At 39.4% G+C, this 18,637-nt stretch overlaps 1 protein-coding gene across 3 annotated transcripts in view; it reads right to left on the bottom strand.

Moving 5' to 3' along the window:
* Nucleotides 1-18,637, bottom strand: part of BICD2 (bicaudal D homolog 2 (Drosophila)) — a 98,535-nt gene that overhangs the window by 10,933 nt on the left and 68,965 nt on the right. For all 3 annotated transcript variants that reach the window (XM_010584380.1, XM_010584381.1, XM_010584379.1), the window contains exons 3-6: nucleotides 13,667-13,819; nucleotides 10,781-11,233; nucleotides 8,889-9,908; nucleotides 7,693-7,844 (exon numbers count right to left, since the gene is read on the bottom strand). In XM_010584380.1, coding sequence (XP_010582682.1) covers nucleotides 7,693-7,844; nucleotides 8,889-9,908; nucleotides 10,781-11,233; nucleotides 13,667-13,819 — 1,778 coding nt within the window. The remainder of the gene's footprint in view (nucleotides 1-7,692; nucleotides 7,845-8,888; nucleotides 9,909-10,780; nucleotides 11,234-13,666; nucleotides 13,820-18,637) is intronic.

The raw sequence follows: 18,637 nt of genomic DNA, 5'->3' as shown, positions 1-18,637 counted from the left end.
ACATAAGCATGCTCCAGGCAGGTGAGTTTGCCACGTGTGCTAGTCCAAGTGCAGCTGCACCAGAACTCACACAGACCTGACTGCAGGACCAAGGCCCTCTACTAGGTCAGCATCTTTTAGACATTTTTAGGAAGTATACTAAGCCCATCTCTTGCCTTGGTTTGCACAGCTGTGATTTGTGCAGATTCAAACTCCAGTAATGTGTTCTTCAAGAATCCCTGAAGAACAAAATAAAGCACAAATCCTGAAGACAGCAGAAGAAAGAACACCCCAGATTTAGGCAGTTCAGGATTACAGATAAGCAAGCTCAAGGGAATATCTATGGAAACCTTAGCCAACTGCTAATCCGCAATTACTTCCTCAATACCTTGCACTGAAACTCATCTGAATTGTATATTTGAAAGGAATAAATGCTGTGGCCTTTATTTGTATAAATCATTGTGATTTTCACTAAGAATGGAGAATAGTTTATAACCAGCTACAGTTTTCCAGAATGTTCATTATCAGCCATGTATAATCACTGTCCATTAGTAAAAGCTATTAAAAGAAAGTAATCAGACCACAAATCTCTCTTGTAGTTTGAAACATATGGGAAGAATTATGTCCTGCACTGAAAGGGAACAATCAGCCCCACATTGCTGGACACTGCAGCTCTTCTAAATTTCCACCGATAAAAACTCTCAATAAGAGATCATAAACTTTTATGGCAAATTCCATCCTCCTAGAATTCAAAAGAAAACTCCTTTCTTTTTTATATTTAAAGGTTGAAGTTAACAATCCTATGCCACTAGATTAGCAGTAAGTTTAAAGCTATTGCACAGGCAGGACATTTTTCCCAGTTCTTCACTGAAGGGGGTAGCAAGGGGTGGAGGATCTAATCCTAAATTCTCCACCCCTCTCTACCCTATACCACCAAAGCTGTGCACATGCTTTGTTTTTTTACAGACTATGAGCACTGACACTTCCTATTAATTGCCAAATGAAACCAAGACTTGCCTATCTAAAATGCTATGGATACAACCAACTGCTGCTGCAGTAGTCTGCCATGTAAGGTACTTTAAAGTAACCCACTTTCCATTTTGATTAGAAACAAAAGGACGGACAAGCTACACAACAAGAGCTGGCATTGTCTTTACTTTGACTATTTCTACAGCACCACTATTACATCACAGGAACACCTCCTGTGTTTTACTCTCCTTAACAGTAGGCATTCAAAAAAGAAGCACCACGGCACACAGGAATTAGTGATGTGGACCCAGCTGCTTTGAAAAATATCTGGGAGAAGAGTGCCAACTCATTGTAGCAACCCAGGTCCAGGGTCTATCTACAAGGTGTACCTTCACCAAGGTTGAGTCTCAATATATCCAGCATTACTTGTAGTAGACATTTTAATTGCCAGACACATTTAGAGTCTAGAGCAGGCACATCAGTGTCATAAACGTGACTATGTGCAAGACATCACTCATGGTTTTTTGTAGCATGTCTGTGAGACAGTCGAATGCCTCTGTCCTGCCTGGATGTCTCCTTGCGTTCACATGGGTGCTGGCGGCCCAGACATTTTTCTCTCCAGACATCATTCATCACCTCTAGATCTAGCACCAGGAATAGGAGGCAAATGCTGTTACTCCTGTCTGGGAATCCCATTCTGGAAATTTTCAAAGTCATATTTTCTGTGTCTGGCTCCTCTAAGCATTTATCCTATGGGTATTTTTAGAGAAGTTGAATACTTTTACTGTGTGGAGTCCAGTATGAAGACCCTTTAGCTATAATTCTCAATCCTGTGAGGACTCCACTGTTGTCTGCATGAATTTAAACTCCTTTATATTCTGCAGGCCTTTCATGTCCATGAACACAAGAATATTTTCCCAAATGCTTTGGATACTTGGAAAACTGACAGAGCTTGTATGATTCTGAACTGATGTATGTATTCATTTGAAACACCTTTTCTCCTTTAATGAACAACAGCTAGCTGCTAGATTCTTGTGTGTAATCATGGATTTGTTTCTTCATCACAAGCACCATCTTGTAATTTTAATCTCATGTTACATGCTGTCAGTCTTTCCAGTATGTTCTAACACTTGCCACTTGTCCCCTTGCTGACTTGTTGCAGAGTTTGTCTCTCCCTTCGTTTACAGTTTATGAAACACTGGAACATGGGGATAGCGATTAATTACATCTAGGCACATTTGTTCTCTACTTTTCAAAGCCTTCTGCTTCTGCTGGACTTTATTACCATTCTATTTTATAGGGATGAGAAATGTCTGCTCTCTTAGTATCCTCGCTTGCTCTCAGGCTCTGGAAAAGAAACACAAAATACATGAACAACAAAGTTGAGAAACCTCTGTCTTTAATCAGAGGAGTGAAGATGTATCCTATGTAACTTCTCAGAGCCAGCTTAAGTTTATCAGGGTTTAGTAGGAGAAATGCAACTTCATATGAATATAATTTTTCGGTTTTGTTGCCCGACCTCGAGCAAATAAGCCAGCTTTACTCCATCTACTGCAGGAGTTTGGCTATAATCTTGTCACACAGGAGGTATTTCTAGAGAGAAGAGATTATGGCGTCCTCCCATGAGTGCAGGTAGTACTTAACATGCAAGTTAAAGAGACAAGAAACTTGCAGGCTATATCAAAAGACATGAAAACAGCAGAAAAATAACACAGGGAAGAGAAAGGTGAAAAACCATGTTGTACTTTCATTGTGTATGGTTTCTGCTATATTCTACATTTAGTAGAATTTTTGGAAGGATGCTTACTCAAATTCTAGCAAATCAAACTCAAGGAAAAGATCAGCATAACAAATAAACAAATAATGTAAATAACCTTTGCTTTTTAAAATGCAAAACTGTGTTTAAACTGCCTTCTTGTCCAATCCATGACAAGCTTTTCTCAGTGCATTCTTTTCTTGGCCCTGAAGTGATGGCCATACTGGCCTCCTGTTGTTCATCTAACTGTCCTTTAAGGACTTTAACCTGAATTGCTAGTTGATGAATCTGTGTACCTGCGCTTCATTATCACTTGCAGTGTCTTCTGGAAATTGCAGATTCAGAGGTGTTCCCTAAACAACTAGCAGAAACATACAGACTTCCCACTCCCTCCTTCCTTACTGAAAACTCAAGCTAAACAAGCCTCAGGCTTGAATTTCAAGCTGGATTTCTCTCATCTGTTTTGATACAGTATTTATTTCCCCCATAATCAATTTTAAGAAACCTATGCTCTAATGTGCTTGCAAGTTTGAACGACAAATTGCTTAGAGGCAATCTAGAAACATATCTTGACCTACAAGACAAGGAAACTGTGCCTCACTCCCACCCCAAATCATTAGAAAAACAGCACATACTCACTTCAAGTTCCCTCAAAGTACTCGGGAGAAGCTCTTTGTGTAGGAAAGAAAGGAATCAGTCTTTCTTCTGACAATATTTTAGAAGATGAATTAATTTATCTCAAATTTGCTACTAACCCCCCCCTCCTCACACTTAAGTGGCAATTTATATTGTTCTGTATAAAAAAAAAAATCTTCCAATTTTCTTAACCTACTAAGTGAGAGTTACCAAAAAATTTAACCCTACCATAAAATATTTTTGGAGGTTAAATATTTTTGCCAGGAAACGACAGCAGCAGCTTGTGGCTCTGTGCTCCCTATGCACTACTTTGAAGTGACCTGAATACCACCAGTGGTATCTACCTCTAGTCTGGGAACTCCTGTTCTCACTCACTGCTTCTTCCTGACTTGGTGCTGTTAACATAGGGCATTGGTCACATTAAACTCAATAAATACTCAACAAACACTTTGAAAGCAGCCCCTTGATTCATATATACTTGAACAAAGACCTGAGTGAAATGAGTTAACTGCAAATGTGTGCTCTTTATACTTTTTTTTGGTCATACAGATGTAATTAAAAATCAGAGCAGTTCAAACTCTTGCGAGTAAACACTGTATTTTAAAGACTTATTCTGCCTTTTGGAAATTTCCATTGAAGTTTTTATTTGAAAACAAGTTAGTTATTAGTTTATACTGTCCGAAGTAAAAATTCCAAATGAGTGACTTGTGTGAAGCCATATTTTCTTTTGCCAATTTGCAAGGATTTATTCTTTAAAATACAGAACATACCAGGTATGTATGTAGTACAATAATACCCAGGTATTATTTTAGTTCAATGTTGCAAGTGTATTGTAAAAGTGACTGCTTTCTTTGCAATGTTCACTCTCATGTGCATACAATATACTGTTTTAAATTCCTAAGTAAATACATTCATAACTCTCTCAAAACAGTAACCACTGTAGTGCATTTTGTATGATGAATTTTGAGAAAGATTATTTTGGGAAATATTCTTTCAAACAGCTGCTCCAGATAGCAGGTAAAGTATAGAAGCCAGATGGTATCCATAAAGAGAAAGTACCACCACTTCACATCTTGTAATAAAGCTGAAGGCTGCACCCTAATGAACATTTACTGCATCATTGTCAGGCCTTGTTTATTTACATTTTGCAGAACCCAAACTGGCTGTTAGCAAGTGCAAACCTACTTGACAAAGTAAAACAAAAAAGATATTCAGCTTCTCTTGGGATTTTAAATGGAGAAGTGATTGCATCTTTTTTTTCTGGTGAAGACAGAGTTTACTAATGAAGCATCAAAATGTTTGATTGTAATACAGTGATACGTAAATACCTATTACAGTCTAATTGAGCAGATAAATTCCATTTTCAGCTCTACAGGGCAGATTTTAATCTGGCTTCTAGTGCTTTCAGTCTGTTTGTACATACAACAGGGATAAATGTGTTGATTAAGGAAATCTAGACTTAAACAGGGCAGCTATTGCATGTACATCTATAGTACATTATGCATATCTTGATTTATTCCTTTGTATGACAGTTTAATTTTAGGCGTACAGTGTTGTCTAGAGTGCTGCAGCAGTCCCTCAGTACTGGAAGCTGTTAATCTGCGTTTTGCAAGCCTTCCTTTGTCTCCAGGCTGAGGTCCTATTGTATTTTCATCACTTATTAAAAATAGCTGGTAGTATTGCCAAATTAGTGGATTAACCTACTTAAAAAGGAAATTAGGTCAGTTACTATATTCATGCCCAGCCTTCAACTCTCATGTACTGTTACAGCTCTCTTGCATCCTACAAAATGGGTGTCTTCCTGTGGAAAATACTTATCTGCGTGCAGCAATCTGCTTCATCCCACACTCAATACAACACTGAAACAAACACGGTGGGATAAAGGCCCCATCACTTGTTATTAGTCTCTGCTGATACAAACCTCTTGGCCAGAGAAGAAACACGACTTTCTGTAGACTGTTAAGAGGTGCTCCACTAGCAGGTTGTTTGCGACGCTGTCAAATACTTCTGATATTTGAAACACACCTAAAAATCAGACTCCAAAACAGTTTTTGAGGTTATCTTCACCAAAGCACCTAGGAACATCCCTTCCACACCTACCTTACCTGAAACAGAGACTTAGATGAAACAACCACTGACAGAGGAATGCACTTGGCCAACCACCAAACTACTAATCCTCTCTGACCAGAGATCAGGGAGGGAAGGGGTGACAGTACCCTACCTGCAGTAATAGGTCTCGATAGCTATTGTGGCATCTAAAACACTGGGCACACTGGGAGAAAGAAGCAATTCTTCATGCTCTGTGCAACTGCCACTGTCTCAGGCTAGGTGCAAAATGCCAGGCCCAGCTGCTTATCTGCCATGCAACGATCAGGAATGCAAGCGCTCACAAGACGAAAGGCTCAGCGGACAACATGTCCACTCACTCCATCCTCAGCTTTCTGAGTCCTCCTTTGCTCTTGGCCCTTTATTTTTTTCACTACAGTTACTACTTAAAGCGTAAATTCAGAAATGACAATTGTTCATTTAGGCAGGAACATCTGTTGTGCATCCCCAAACAGAGCTCACTCCTGCCTCTAATCACCCACAACTCCCTGTGAGAGCTCCAGGATAGAGCTCTTAAGTCAGTTGCTTTCAGAAAAACTTTCTTCTGCCTCCAATTTCCCCATGCCAAGGAATCCTCATTATTGTCTTCCCAGGAAAAGGACAAGATTGACCTCTAGATAATACACCAAGAGAAAGGCAGAGAGAGAATTACCCCTCTGGCATTTCTCTGACAATTCTTCCTCTCCCAGACCAGTTCACAGTCACTCTCTCACATTCACACTGAGGCAGGAAAATCAACGTGTAGGGAAAACATACTGCAGTTACATGCAACTTAGAGATCTAGGTCTCTGCATCTAGGAAAAATAACTGAAAGATAACAGTATGCTTTTCCTCTTTCCTCTCAGCTTCAAGCTGATCTACAACTAACAAAGAGATTGCAATTTCTGCATATTAATTACACCCCAGGAAAGGAGAGAGAGAGGAAAGAAAGTAGGACAAATCCAGACTGTACAGGGCATTCCTTTCTCTAGCATAATGAGCTGCCACAATTCAACCCTTAGCATTCCTTGGTATCCATTTCTTCTTTCCATGCTTACCCACATGCATAGATATTGCTGAGAAAAGCTGAATCACCAGGAAGTCTAAGATTACTCAAGGAACATGAAAGCTGCTGCAGAACCACCCCCACAAAAGACCATACAGAAAAGCCTCAGGAATCCTCATAAGCACCCTCGTGATTCCTTACTATGCTGCTTTTTAGCATATGACAGAAAGAAAACCTTTTCTGTTTTTTTGGTTTGTTTGGGGTTTTTTTGGGGGGGGGGTGTTGTTTTTTTGTTTGGTTTTTTTTTAGTGTCCAGAGAAGGCAGAGAACGAAGCAGCATACAGCACATACAGACTCTCCCATACCCTTGGGTTAACTTAAAAGAAGTATCTAGGTTACATTAAACAGCATCCTTTACAGTCTCTCTTCTCCATCTTCTTTAGGCAATGCATGGAATACGCAGGCAAATGAACATTCCCAGGGGAGTCCCTGTGAATCCCATTGAGCTGGGACTGACAACTTTTAGATAAAGATTTTTCTTTTCCTGTTTTCCAGGATCATCTCCACACAGGAGCCAACTGAATGTTCCTTAGCTGTGAAGATCTGGATTTTGTTAACATGATGTTGTTGCCTCAACATTCCCCAAAAGAAATGTGCACACTTAAAGAAGTCAATGACAGTAGCAGTAAGCAACATGCAGATCAAAACAGCATTTATCACTTCTACAGCACGTGACATGTCAGCAGGTATTTTTTGTCTGTTAACGCCACAAAGCACAACTAACAAGCAGAAGCAAGTTCCAAAGACATATGCAACCCAATCAGCTCACACAGGTATATGGAATGAGAGATGCCAACTGCAGGATGGACAACCTAAGAATAACAAGATGTTTGCAACATCTTTACTTTTTTCTGGATCATTACAGTTCAAGCAGAGTCACATCCTCATTGCATAATAAACGGTCATTTTGCATTGTTAAATGTCACTCCTCCTTAGAGTTAATAGCTTCAAGAACCAGGGATAATCTTGCACCCAAATTAAATAAATACCTCCACAACAACTTCTTGTTTTGTAGCAACATACTATATCCCTGGCATTTTCCTCATCAGTCAGAACCTAATGCAGACAAACACTGTAAGCAATGAACTTGGAAAAAGGCACCCCACCCTGCCACTCTCAGCATGGGTGGGTAGGCAGGATGTTCAGCTCTTCCCCCACACAAGCAAGGAATGACATTTTGCAGAGTTTATATTCCCTTTACCTTGTAGCAAACATTGCTCTCAGGGAAGAGAAGGTAGCAGCATCTTCTTTCAAAGCCTTCAGCTCATTTCGCAGCTTCATCATTGTCTCCGTAACCATAGCTTTCTCATTTTCATACTTGCTTTTTAAGTTGGCAAGGGCTACCTCTGCAGTCTATTGTTTACCAAGAAGAACAGAAATGTACTAGTTAATGGAACTCTTCACAAAGCGGCTAGCTAATACATTTCTAATCACTATTTGCATAATGAAACATTTACTTTGTACTGGAATGTTAAACTTCTGGTCAACTTTTCTTGTACAGATTAAATTTAATTTTTGAACACTGGAAATGGATTGAACATATGTGTCTCCTACTCCCATTAAGCATGCAGTAGCATCTAGGAAGTTACAGAATATACATTTAGTGACACCTATCTCCAACTAGTAAAAGAAATTAAACTTTACATACTTCAACACAAAGAACAAAATAGTCTATCAGCATTTTGCCTTACATTTTGGGACAGCTTTATTAAAATGTGCAAAAGAAAACTGAAAGTATCTATATATTTCTTAAAAAACACTATACTTTTTTCTTTTTGAAGACAGCTTCAATTTGCACTATTTTAATTGTGGAGGAGACAATGAAGCATGTCACATGGTGTCTTAATGATGGTTATTTTCATCCACTGCACTGCTAATGTGTATCAACTGGCACAGCCCAATCCCCAAAGACTAATTTTACCTTTCACCCCTGTTATTTTGACCATGTTCTTATGTCACATCCTCATCCTGGAAGGCTTTCTTTTATTTTGCAATTTTAGAGAGAACAGTACTTAAGTTTATGAACTCTTTTAAGGGTAACTACTAGAATTCTTTCAAGTAAAAAATAAGATTTACCTCTTCATTTTAGGTGTGTTACATTAAATCCAATCTAATCTAATTCAGACAGGCAGTAGATTGAAGCTACCTTAAACTTAATAAAATCTCATGAGTACGTGACAAGTAAAAATCTGTTAAAGCCCCAGCGCTCAGCTTTACGGCAGGACAGCTGTGTGCTTCTAATTAAACAGCCTGCTTCAGCCTTGTACCAAAAAACTATCAACAACAAAAGCCCCACTGAGTTGAGGGTATGGCAGTATGACCTCAAAGATAAATTCTCTTGTATTTATGACCTAATTCTCAGATACTATAACCTTCACGTCTATAACACCTGGTTACCTGTTTGTTGGCCTTCAGCACAGTTCTCAGAGTTGCTATCTGTTCTCTCTTGGTGCTTAACAGGGACTTCAACTTCAGGATTTCTTCCATGAGAGCTTCCTTGTCTTTATCCACCACTGGCCCAAGTTCTTGAGTGGCAACACGCTGCCTGGACAACTCAGTTGTTCTGTCCACAGCAGCTTGCAGGTGTTTGATCTGATCCCGAATTATAGCGATCAAGTTGTAAATGTTCATCGGTTCCTTCCGAGGATCTGACACAGGAGATGGCAGAGATGAAACTGGAGATGGGCTGCTGTCGCCGCTTCCATTCTCTGCCTTTCCTAGCTCTATAGTTAACAACCCTTTAGAAAGAAGAATGGGAGACCTTCTTCCCTTGGTCTCTGGACTACTGCGTCCACCTTTACCTTCCTTATAGTAATCTAGCATCACTCTGTTTGGAGTTTCATTGTTGCACATACAGACATGGTGGTATAAATTGGCCAACTCTTCGCTGAAGGTGACTAGTTCATCTTGGGCCACACTGAGGCTGCCCTGTGTTTCTCCAGCAACATCACTGACTTTCTTCAGCTCCTTCTCCAGTCTGGCCACCTGTTCTCTGTCATGCCTACTGGATTTTTCTAGTGAGGTAATCTTTTCAGTGAGAGCTTGGCTCTCAGTCTCATACCTGCTCTTCTCTTCCTCATACTTAGACTCACATTCTTTGTATTTGGCCTTAAGATTTTTGAGCTCTTCTTTTAGGTCAGTAATCTCTGCCACAGCCACTTTGTACTTGCACTCCAAGATCTCTGGCCCATTGATGTCAACCTCATAGTAGTCTCCATCTTCATGGCTGTCTCGGTCCTTCTCATTGTCAAGGGCAGACTGACGTTCCTTGCTGACCTGGAGCTTCTTCATTGCGTTCAGGTTTTCTGTGAGCCTGCCAACTTTCTCATGCTGCTCTGAGAGGGCCCCCCGTGTATTTTCCAGCTGCTTCTGAGATTCCTGTAGCGTTGTTAACAAGTTCACCTTTTCTCTTTCCATCTGAAATGCATGGACACAGACATCTACTTAAAGGGAACTGCATCACTTAAATGGTTTTATTGTAAGAGACAGAAACTTAGCCAAGGTCCATATGGCTGCAGAAATCTGATCACTTGCACATTATGGAAAAGACTATTTAATTAATTCTAAAACTATCTCAAGCACAGTGTTCCTTGCCAATTCTTTCTCATTTCCACTTCAAAATGCACATTTTTACACATTTCTTCCATAGCTGATGTTCTCATTGTGAAAACATCCTTTCAGCTGAAGATAAGCTAATGGTTACTGTTACCTTGCAAATTATCAAGTAAATATTAGAAAACATGCAGCTAGTCTATAGTGGAAGCTTGGAGCTTCATGAGAGACTCAGAAATACCAAAACTTTTAAAGTTTCTCCTCTGAAAGTTCTTATTTTGAAAAAATCCAGCGATTTTTTCCACAAAGGCTTTTTCTTCTAGAACACTTAAAAAAAGCTTGACAAAATAACTTTAAAATGTTTCCAGGCAACACAAATATGTACCTTGTTTCGAACTCTCCAACCTCCCAATAGTACAAATATAACACAGAAATACTCGGTACTGATTAAAACTTCATGTTCTTTGAACTAATTACAGAAAATAGTTATGGTGTACCAAACTCCTTTTGATGAAGATGACTGGAGTACTATCAATTTTTGAACAAAATACTATATTTCTCACTAGTGACATACTGACAAACATTTAACATCCTCAAATTTTAAATCAATCAGAGCCTTTACAAATATGGTTCATATTGTATGGTGGCCATGTGAGATATTGAAAAGACTGAAATTACAACCCAAATAAATTCTAGCAGCTATTTGGAAGTACACGTTGTTTAGAAAACCCATTTACCTGTACAAGCTGTTGTTTCAGCTTCTGGATTTCAGAAATGTTTAATTCACTCAGAAGATCTGAAACGAGACTTGGGGCTGGAGGGAAGCTTTCATTTTTCTTGGGTGTTGATGTACTATTCTTGCCATTGCTGAGTTTGCTGAGGCAGTTCTGTTCAAATCCATTCATGATTTCATCATTATTGGGCTCTGTGGCTTCATCGCTGAACTTCAGTCCATCCAAAGAGATGTTCAGGTGGCTGTTGTACATGGAGTCGTTGATGTTCATGTAGTGAGAGAGCTCCTTACGAAGATTGTTCTTCTGCTCCCGCTCTGTCTTCAGCGTCTCTAAGGCCTCCTCAAGCTGGCGTTCGGAGATCTCCTTCAGCCGTATGGCATCTTCTAGCTGGCTGTTGAGAAATTCTGTTTCCTCTTCAAGCCTTTTGATTTCATGTTTCAGGCCTTCAAACTCTACCTGGAGATATACAAACAGAAGGGGAAAAAAAATCCCTAATGAAAATGTCTGCCTGCAAGGCACCAAGTAATTTTACTTTTGAGTGTTTGATTTCACTAAATACGTTAAGAACAGAATAATTTTTTTTTCAGTTCTGGAGTCTAGTTTTGGCACTATGACTGTAAACATTGCTTACATAATTTACCTTGACAGAGACCATGGAATAAAATTTCTACACAAAATGTCAAATTAGCTGATCTATTCTAGCTTAAGACAAGTGAGAGATACAGTGTGTGATACAGAGCATCACAAAACAGGCTTTCCTAGCACATTATGCAAACTCTTTCTCTGTTTGATTAACAAATTCCTTGGCCAACCTTCCCACAAATTCAAGCTCAACATTTCCAAAACCCAGCATTACAAAGCTATGCTTCTGACACTCTGCTGCGCTGCTGTTAGAATATTCCGCTGGGCTTAAAACTGTTGGGATGCACCTAGCAATCAAACTCTGCTTTTATACATTCTGAATAAAATGTTTTATCATTTTTGTCATCATCATTTCAGCACATCTTGAGAAAGCTACAATTCAGACTCTACACTTCAGACCCGTAGTGCTGCTACATGAAATTTGATGGCATGCTATAAGTTTTTAGCTGTAAAATTGCCTTTTTTTTAAACCTCTCTTGCACTGAAATTACAAACACCAATGATTAGTGTAAAATTTTTAATCCCTTGGGGAAAAAACAAAGTCTAAAGAATACTTTTTCCTTACCTTGAAAGAAAGGAAAACATACCACATGATATATGACCCTATTTATTTTTGCCAACTGCTAAAGGAATTTTAGATGCCAATATACACCAGTTTGGTAGTGCTGAACCACACCTGATTTAAAAACCAGGAACCAATCATGTTAATTCAGTTCTGCAAGTTAAGCCTGGAAAAACTTGATGGCTTCTTCTAGTTATGTCAGTAGATAATTAAAGCTTAATAAAATTCATCAAGTAGGATTAGGACAAGGTAGAAAATGAAATAATCCATTGCCATGAAAAGAATTAGCTCTTGGTTCTATATACGTCCACTGAGCTCAAATATTTAAGATTACAGTCTATTTTCAAAGGTTCCAGAATACACACACAGTAGACAATAATTACTAGCAACTGACATGATAGCATCTGAAGTTAAATTCAGCTCAGCCCAGAATGACAGCATTCTTGAATATCATTATTTTGGAATGTGAACATTGAGCTTGGAACTTTCACTTGCTCCTTTGAATACAATGAATGAGACGAAGAAAGGCAAAAACCAAAAGTAACCAACTACATTGGTTGGATTTTAACAGATCACTATCTCATCTAGAGCATAATAGCCCCTCCACCCCTACCGCATGATGTCAGGGCACCCAAACCAGCGTAATTAGACCAAATATATTCAGGTGAGAGCAGGTCCAAGCTGGAACCCCATTTTGGGCACATTAGTGAGGCCAAAGTGATAAACATTGCCATAGAGTTTCACCTGGAGATAAATGAAATACATTCAATATCCCAAACACCTCACTTGGTAGGGCAGCTTTCATTCAGAACACTGAAGGAGTTCTGAAGCAAATCCTAATATGCTTTTGCTATGTGCTCACTATCACAGATGGTATTAACACTGCTGTTTTCTTCAAGAGCTTTTATTTCAGGAATATTAAACCATTTTCTCAACTGAACCTTGAGTTTTATTTATACAATGAAACTGACAGGTACCTGAAGAATAAAAATAGCAAGCCCCCAAGTGATAGATAGATGAAGATAAGTGAACTGTGCCATAGACCACATCTAATCTAATTACCTCTGCAAATGATAACTCAGGGAAATTGAGTTGTTCCAAAAATGCATTTTCTAAAATTCTGAAAATTGCTGGAAGTGTGCAATTAAACGTGACTTTTCAGATGAGCAGTCACACAGGTCTGACAGTATAGAGCAACTATACCACTAATACATGTTTAATTAAAGTAGCTAGAAGAGAGGAGGACTACAGAACTGGAGAGATAATGTAAGCACTAATTAACAGTAAAAATACATGTTCAGAAATACATTCCAGTTACAGATACCGTAGAAGAGGATGGATGGAGAGTATTGCAAAGACACTGAAAAACTAGCGTAGCAACAAGACTAAACCAAATAACAAAGCAGACTGGTAGAGAATTCACTTCCATCAAAGAGAGAGAACACAGTAGAAGGACTTGGAGGTCAAAGTAGAAGCAATAAAGTCTTATGACTGTATAAACAGAGTCAGAAAGAACTTAAACATTTTGGGGCAACTCTTCGTACTAAAAGATAGAGTTTATAGTCTCAAAAGCAGAACAAACATAGAAAAGAAGTGGTTGGATGTTCAAATGAGACAGAACCATGCTGTAACGCAGGAATTAGCTGGTGCTACCAAAGCAATGCTCGCTATTTTGAAAAACTTGCCTGATTTTGCTTGAGGACAGACACTTGTTTCTGGAGACAGATGTTTTCCTCTTCAAGCTCAGTGTAGTCTTGCAGCAAACGCGCTTCTCGGAATTTATATTCCTTAATATCATCTCGCAGACGGGCCCTTTGGATCTCCACATTCTGATTGACCTGGAAAAAACAAACAAACCCCAAAGCAATGGTGATTTGGTCAGCTACAATTAAGTTTTGGAATTTTATCTTTCCTTACATACACTAATCAATTAGATTATATTCAAACAGAAACTCTTCCCCTCTGCCCCCCTGAATGAAATTACAGAAAACCAAGTCATTTACACAATAATTAGATCTTGTTTTCTTGCTTCTCTTACAAATTCTCACCCTTGACTCAAAGAAAAGTTCATGAGCAAGAAGGGAAAGCAGCATTCACACCTATGTTGTCTCACTGGCTGTAAGCAACAGACAAAAGTTTTCCAGATCAGAAGTCAATGCCTGAATCTGTTAACACTTAAACAAGAACGGCCCCTTCACAAGAGAAAGACAGATTCAGATTACTCCAGACGTTCTTATTTGGACATGTATTTGCTGCTGCTTTTCAACAGACCTTTTCTTTATGCCCAGTGCAATAATTTGGAAATATGTTTCAATTAATCCTTTTGGAGAGAGACACTGAGTTAAAGCTCAAATGAAATCCAAGATCCCAGGTAGAAAGAAACAGCAACTGTGGTTGACTTATAAAATGTTCCCTCCCCTCAGTCCCAAGACTTATGCAAGACCTTAAAGAAAGACTTTTAAAAAAATTTTTTTTAAAAATCACCATTATTGTTTCAGGATAGAACAGTAGTAAAAATCAATATATTGGTGTAATATGATCTTTAGATCTTTCATGAATATACACAGACACTTAAATAAATTGAGCTACCACATATCCAGCTAGGTGAATGGCTTGCTGTACTTAGCTCTTATTTTTTCCAACATTATTTTCCTGCAAGCCCACATCTTTAAACACTTAATTGAAACAAAGTGAAAAATATGTTCTAAAACATTAGCAGAAATATCTTCAGAGATAGGCAAATAGGCAATATAGTTGCCTACAAAAGCAGTATCTGGATATTTTAGCAGCTGTTATCTGTGAAGTGACAGGATGGTTTTCCAAACAGTTCTAAAATCAGCACAAAACAAATGCGAGCTCACGAAAGAGGCAGCCTGTCGATTCAGCCAGTTAGGTTATAGTATCTTATTTCTGTTTTCATCTATCCAGCAGCCTAGCCAAGAAAGCTCCATCCTCTGGTATACAAGCTCAAGATTCCCTTAGTGTTCCCCACTTCTGGTTAGAAAACAGAATGTCAGCAATGACTAAAATATGGTCTCAGTCCTCTTGTGAGTGTGCAGCGGGAATACACAGAAGTAATACAACACAAGTATCAACAGGCACCTACAGAAAGCTAAGAGATAAAGGAAATGTTTGCGGCAGGAGCATATGCCAAGACTTGAATCTGGCACGTTCTGAACACAAAACCAGAATCACCTGCAACTGTTAAGACCAATAAATTTAAATTACAGCTCCCTCACATGTCAGGTAAAGATTAGACTATATAAACTTGTCTCCTTATTTTTAGCAATGAAGAGAAGAGCACTGCTTCCCAGCACACTGAGAAGCTAAACCAAACATTAACTGCTGAAACCAGACACTATAGTACAACAATGCAAATGAAAAGTTACTACGTTCCATGCCTGAGCAAGCATTGGCTCTATCTTTGCACAAACCCAGAGCTACAGGGAAAGATGCGCTGTAAGTAGCTGAAGGCTACAGGATGACATGAATTCACATCTTCTCCTTAACAACTGCAACAAAGACAGACCTCTTGCCTTTGGCAGAAAGAGCCTCCAGCCAGATAATTCAAACTGTTTAACAGTTAGGATTGCAAAAGGCTCTTGCATCAAACCGAGTTTCATACAAATTAGGAGATCCTATCTGTAATTTTCCCCATTCCCAAGTAAGTGAAATGCAATGGGAGACCTCCCACAAAGCTACTGGCAAGCTTCTCTCCCCACCATTCAAGGTTGCTTTGCCCCTCTTCTTCCCTGGATGATCTAATCTTTGCAGAGGTCAATGCCTGGAGAAATCATTGGAGCTGGTCTTTTTTGAAGAAAGAACGGTTTCTGTCCAATCCTCCCCATTTAATTCAGAGCAACAGTAAGAGCTCATTATTTAATGTGAAAGTATTGTCATGCTCTGTCTAGCACAAGAAAAACCATTCTATTTCAATGTGTACAGGAAGGCCAGATTTAAAAATAGCTCCCTTGTTTCCTGACCAGGGAAGGAAGATACAACCTAGATTTATTGGCTGTTTAACAAACTGTACATTCAGTTTGCTCTTAGCATTTTCTTGTCAAATAAATGTGCATTCTTGCAAGCTGCAAGGTTAAACTGGGCGCCATGCTATCTCATATAACTGACCAAGTGGCAGGACTTTTTCCTGCAGGAAGGAGAAGCTACTGCATCCTTCCTTCATCAGATTTTTCTATTACCCATACAGAAAGTGGTATTTGTGTATTTTAAGATAGACACACATACACTGCACATGTTCTCACAGGTGTTGTTTTACAATTCCGCAAGTCTGTAGAAAAGGTGAGCTGACCTACTGATGAGTTTGAGCCTTTCTGTGACTCTTGCTGCTTCAGGGGCTTAGTGGCTTCTTCCTTCCTCCTCTGCCCTGAGCAACCCCTGAGCACAGGGGAGAAGGGGGAGCTGGAACCCAGGGGTATGCCTGGCTAGGCTCTCAGCTATACACAGTCACACCTCCACCCAAAAAGAATCACACAGCACTTTAAAATATCATTACCACTGCGTGGAGATTTGATGGCCATTGAGCATTCATCTACCTGACAAAACCCCTCAACTTCTCAACCTAGAGAACATGCCTGCTATGCAGAAGCCTCCCATCCATCCCGCCCAAGAAAAGACTGTGATCTGATTTTGCCTGATCTAAAGGCCACAGACCGCCCTGCTCCTGCTGCTAGAGAGCTTGTCTTCAGTATTTTCACCCTCTCAGCTTTGCCTCAGAAGCGTTCTGCAAGGGGCCCCTCTGAGCAGCACCAGTGCTAGAAATGGCAAGGATTTCCTCAGGACCAGTTTGAATTGCCCAGGCCTGCATGTCAAAAACACAGCTACTGTCCTTCATCACTGCCAAAAGCCTGCTCCTTAGCACCTACTTTTCTAGTACACCCCAGCATATAAAGTTACATATAATTTGACCCTGAGAATTAAAATAATTGAGAAGAAAACCTCAGGTAGCTGATTCCCTCCTTTGTTTTGGGCACTGCACAGCCTGACCAGAGTTCAGCCTCCAGATCACCAGCCAGAGGCTGATCTTGCAAGCAAAGCTGTGTCACTAGCACAGTTTCTGTTACCTTGAACTCCACCAGCTCATGAGGTCACGGGTCAGTTCAAGTTCCCCGCTGTAGTACACATGCTCACACCTAATTTTACATGTCATTATCATCATCAAGAGTCAAACCTTAGTTTGCCCAAATTTATTACAAATTCTAGGATTAGATTTAATGCTTCATGCAATAAATATTTCTAGATATGATCATTCGCTTGTGTTCTTCATGGGAAGGATTCACAAAAAAGGATGCAGACTCTTTGAAAGACATACAGTGCAGTCAGAAAGGATGGCAACTCACATATATTCTGTTGCTGTGGGGAGAAGAAAATCAGAATCATAGAATCATTTAAGTTGGAAAAGACCCTTAAGGTCATAGAGTCCAACACTACCAACCTAACACTATTGATTATTTTGGTGGACTTGGTAAACATAATCTCTTAGACATTTTATTAATTGTCAGCATGAAAATTGGGAAGACTAATCCTCAGACACGTAACTTAGTGCCTTCTTTGGCACTTTTTTGAACGAGGCGCTTGAGCCAATGTTTTTCTGAACATTGCCTTCATACTCACAGATGTCACTCCAGAAGAGCCTACCTCAAAGCTACATCTACCCTAGGTATCAATGGTGAAATTAAGAACTCAAAATATGGACCATAAAGTTTTTCTATGCACAAAAAGAAAACTTCAGGTCAATCACTAGACATTAACACAACTAACAAGTTACATTATTTAGGCTACAAAGACTGGCAGTTGCAAGTTGTGTGTGAAATTCACAGCTGCCCATCTGATTTTAATTGCATTTCCTTTGCACATGTGAGGACTGGGGTCCTATGGCAAAGTATCACATAACTGTGTAATTAAGGGCTGGGATATAAAATACTCCAAGAACAGAGCTGAATTAAGATTGCATAAGAAACAAAAAATAACCTTCCCTTAGCTCTGAAGTTACAGGCTCCTAAACATATATATTTTTTTCTATTACAGATATTAAACAAAATACTAATATTTGAGAGGAAAAAAAATTAAAAGTTCCATTAGATCCAACTGTTTACTATAGATCAGCAAAAGGTTTGGAGACCTGAACTTTCACTACTGCAATAAAGATCACCTGTTTGACAAGGCTGTTTGCAATCCCTGGCAATGGGCAAATCCTTCTGGGGTGGAGAGGCAGACCAGCAGCCATGGGTGGCCAGCAGCACCTCCTGACGATGGCCTTCTCTCTCTCTCATCTATCCTCAGATGCAGGAGCTACAAGAGCTTCTAATTTTTACAATTTTGCCCACTCTGTTCGTAAAATAGAAGAACTATAAAATAATATTAAAACATTTTATTTATTTATTCATGCAAAGGAGAAATGCCACAGTGGCCTGGCTCTGCTTCCTCATTGACAGGAGAAACTGCCTCCAGTCACACCTGCACCTATGTTATCATGTGTGCACACATATTGGTACAGCATAAGATACTCCTTTGTATGAGGAAAGACTCATAAATAAAAACACCTGTAGGTACCATGGCTCACGCAACCTCAAGTTGGGAAAAGAAACAATTTTATTTCCCGTATAACCCGTGTATAAAATTCAGGCTGTATCACAATA

Source organism: Haliaeetus leucocephalus, unplaced genomic scaffold (assembly GCF_000737465.1).
Source record: "Haliaeetus leucocephalus isolate CR32 unplaced genomic scaffold, Haliaeetus_leucocephalus-4.0 Scaffold984, whole genome shotgun sequence".
In the NCBI taxonomy this organism is placed as follows: Eukaryota; Metazoa; Chordata; class Aves; order Accipitriformes; family Accipitridae; genus Haliaeetus; species Haliaeetus leucocephalus.
Note: the sequence above shows the minus strand (reverse complement) of the source record. Positions and strands in the feature narration are given on the sequence as shown.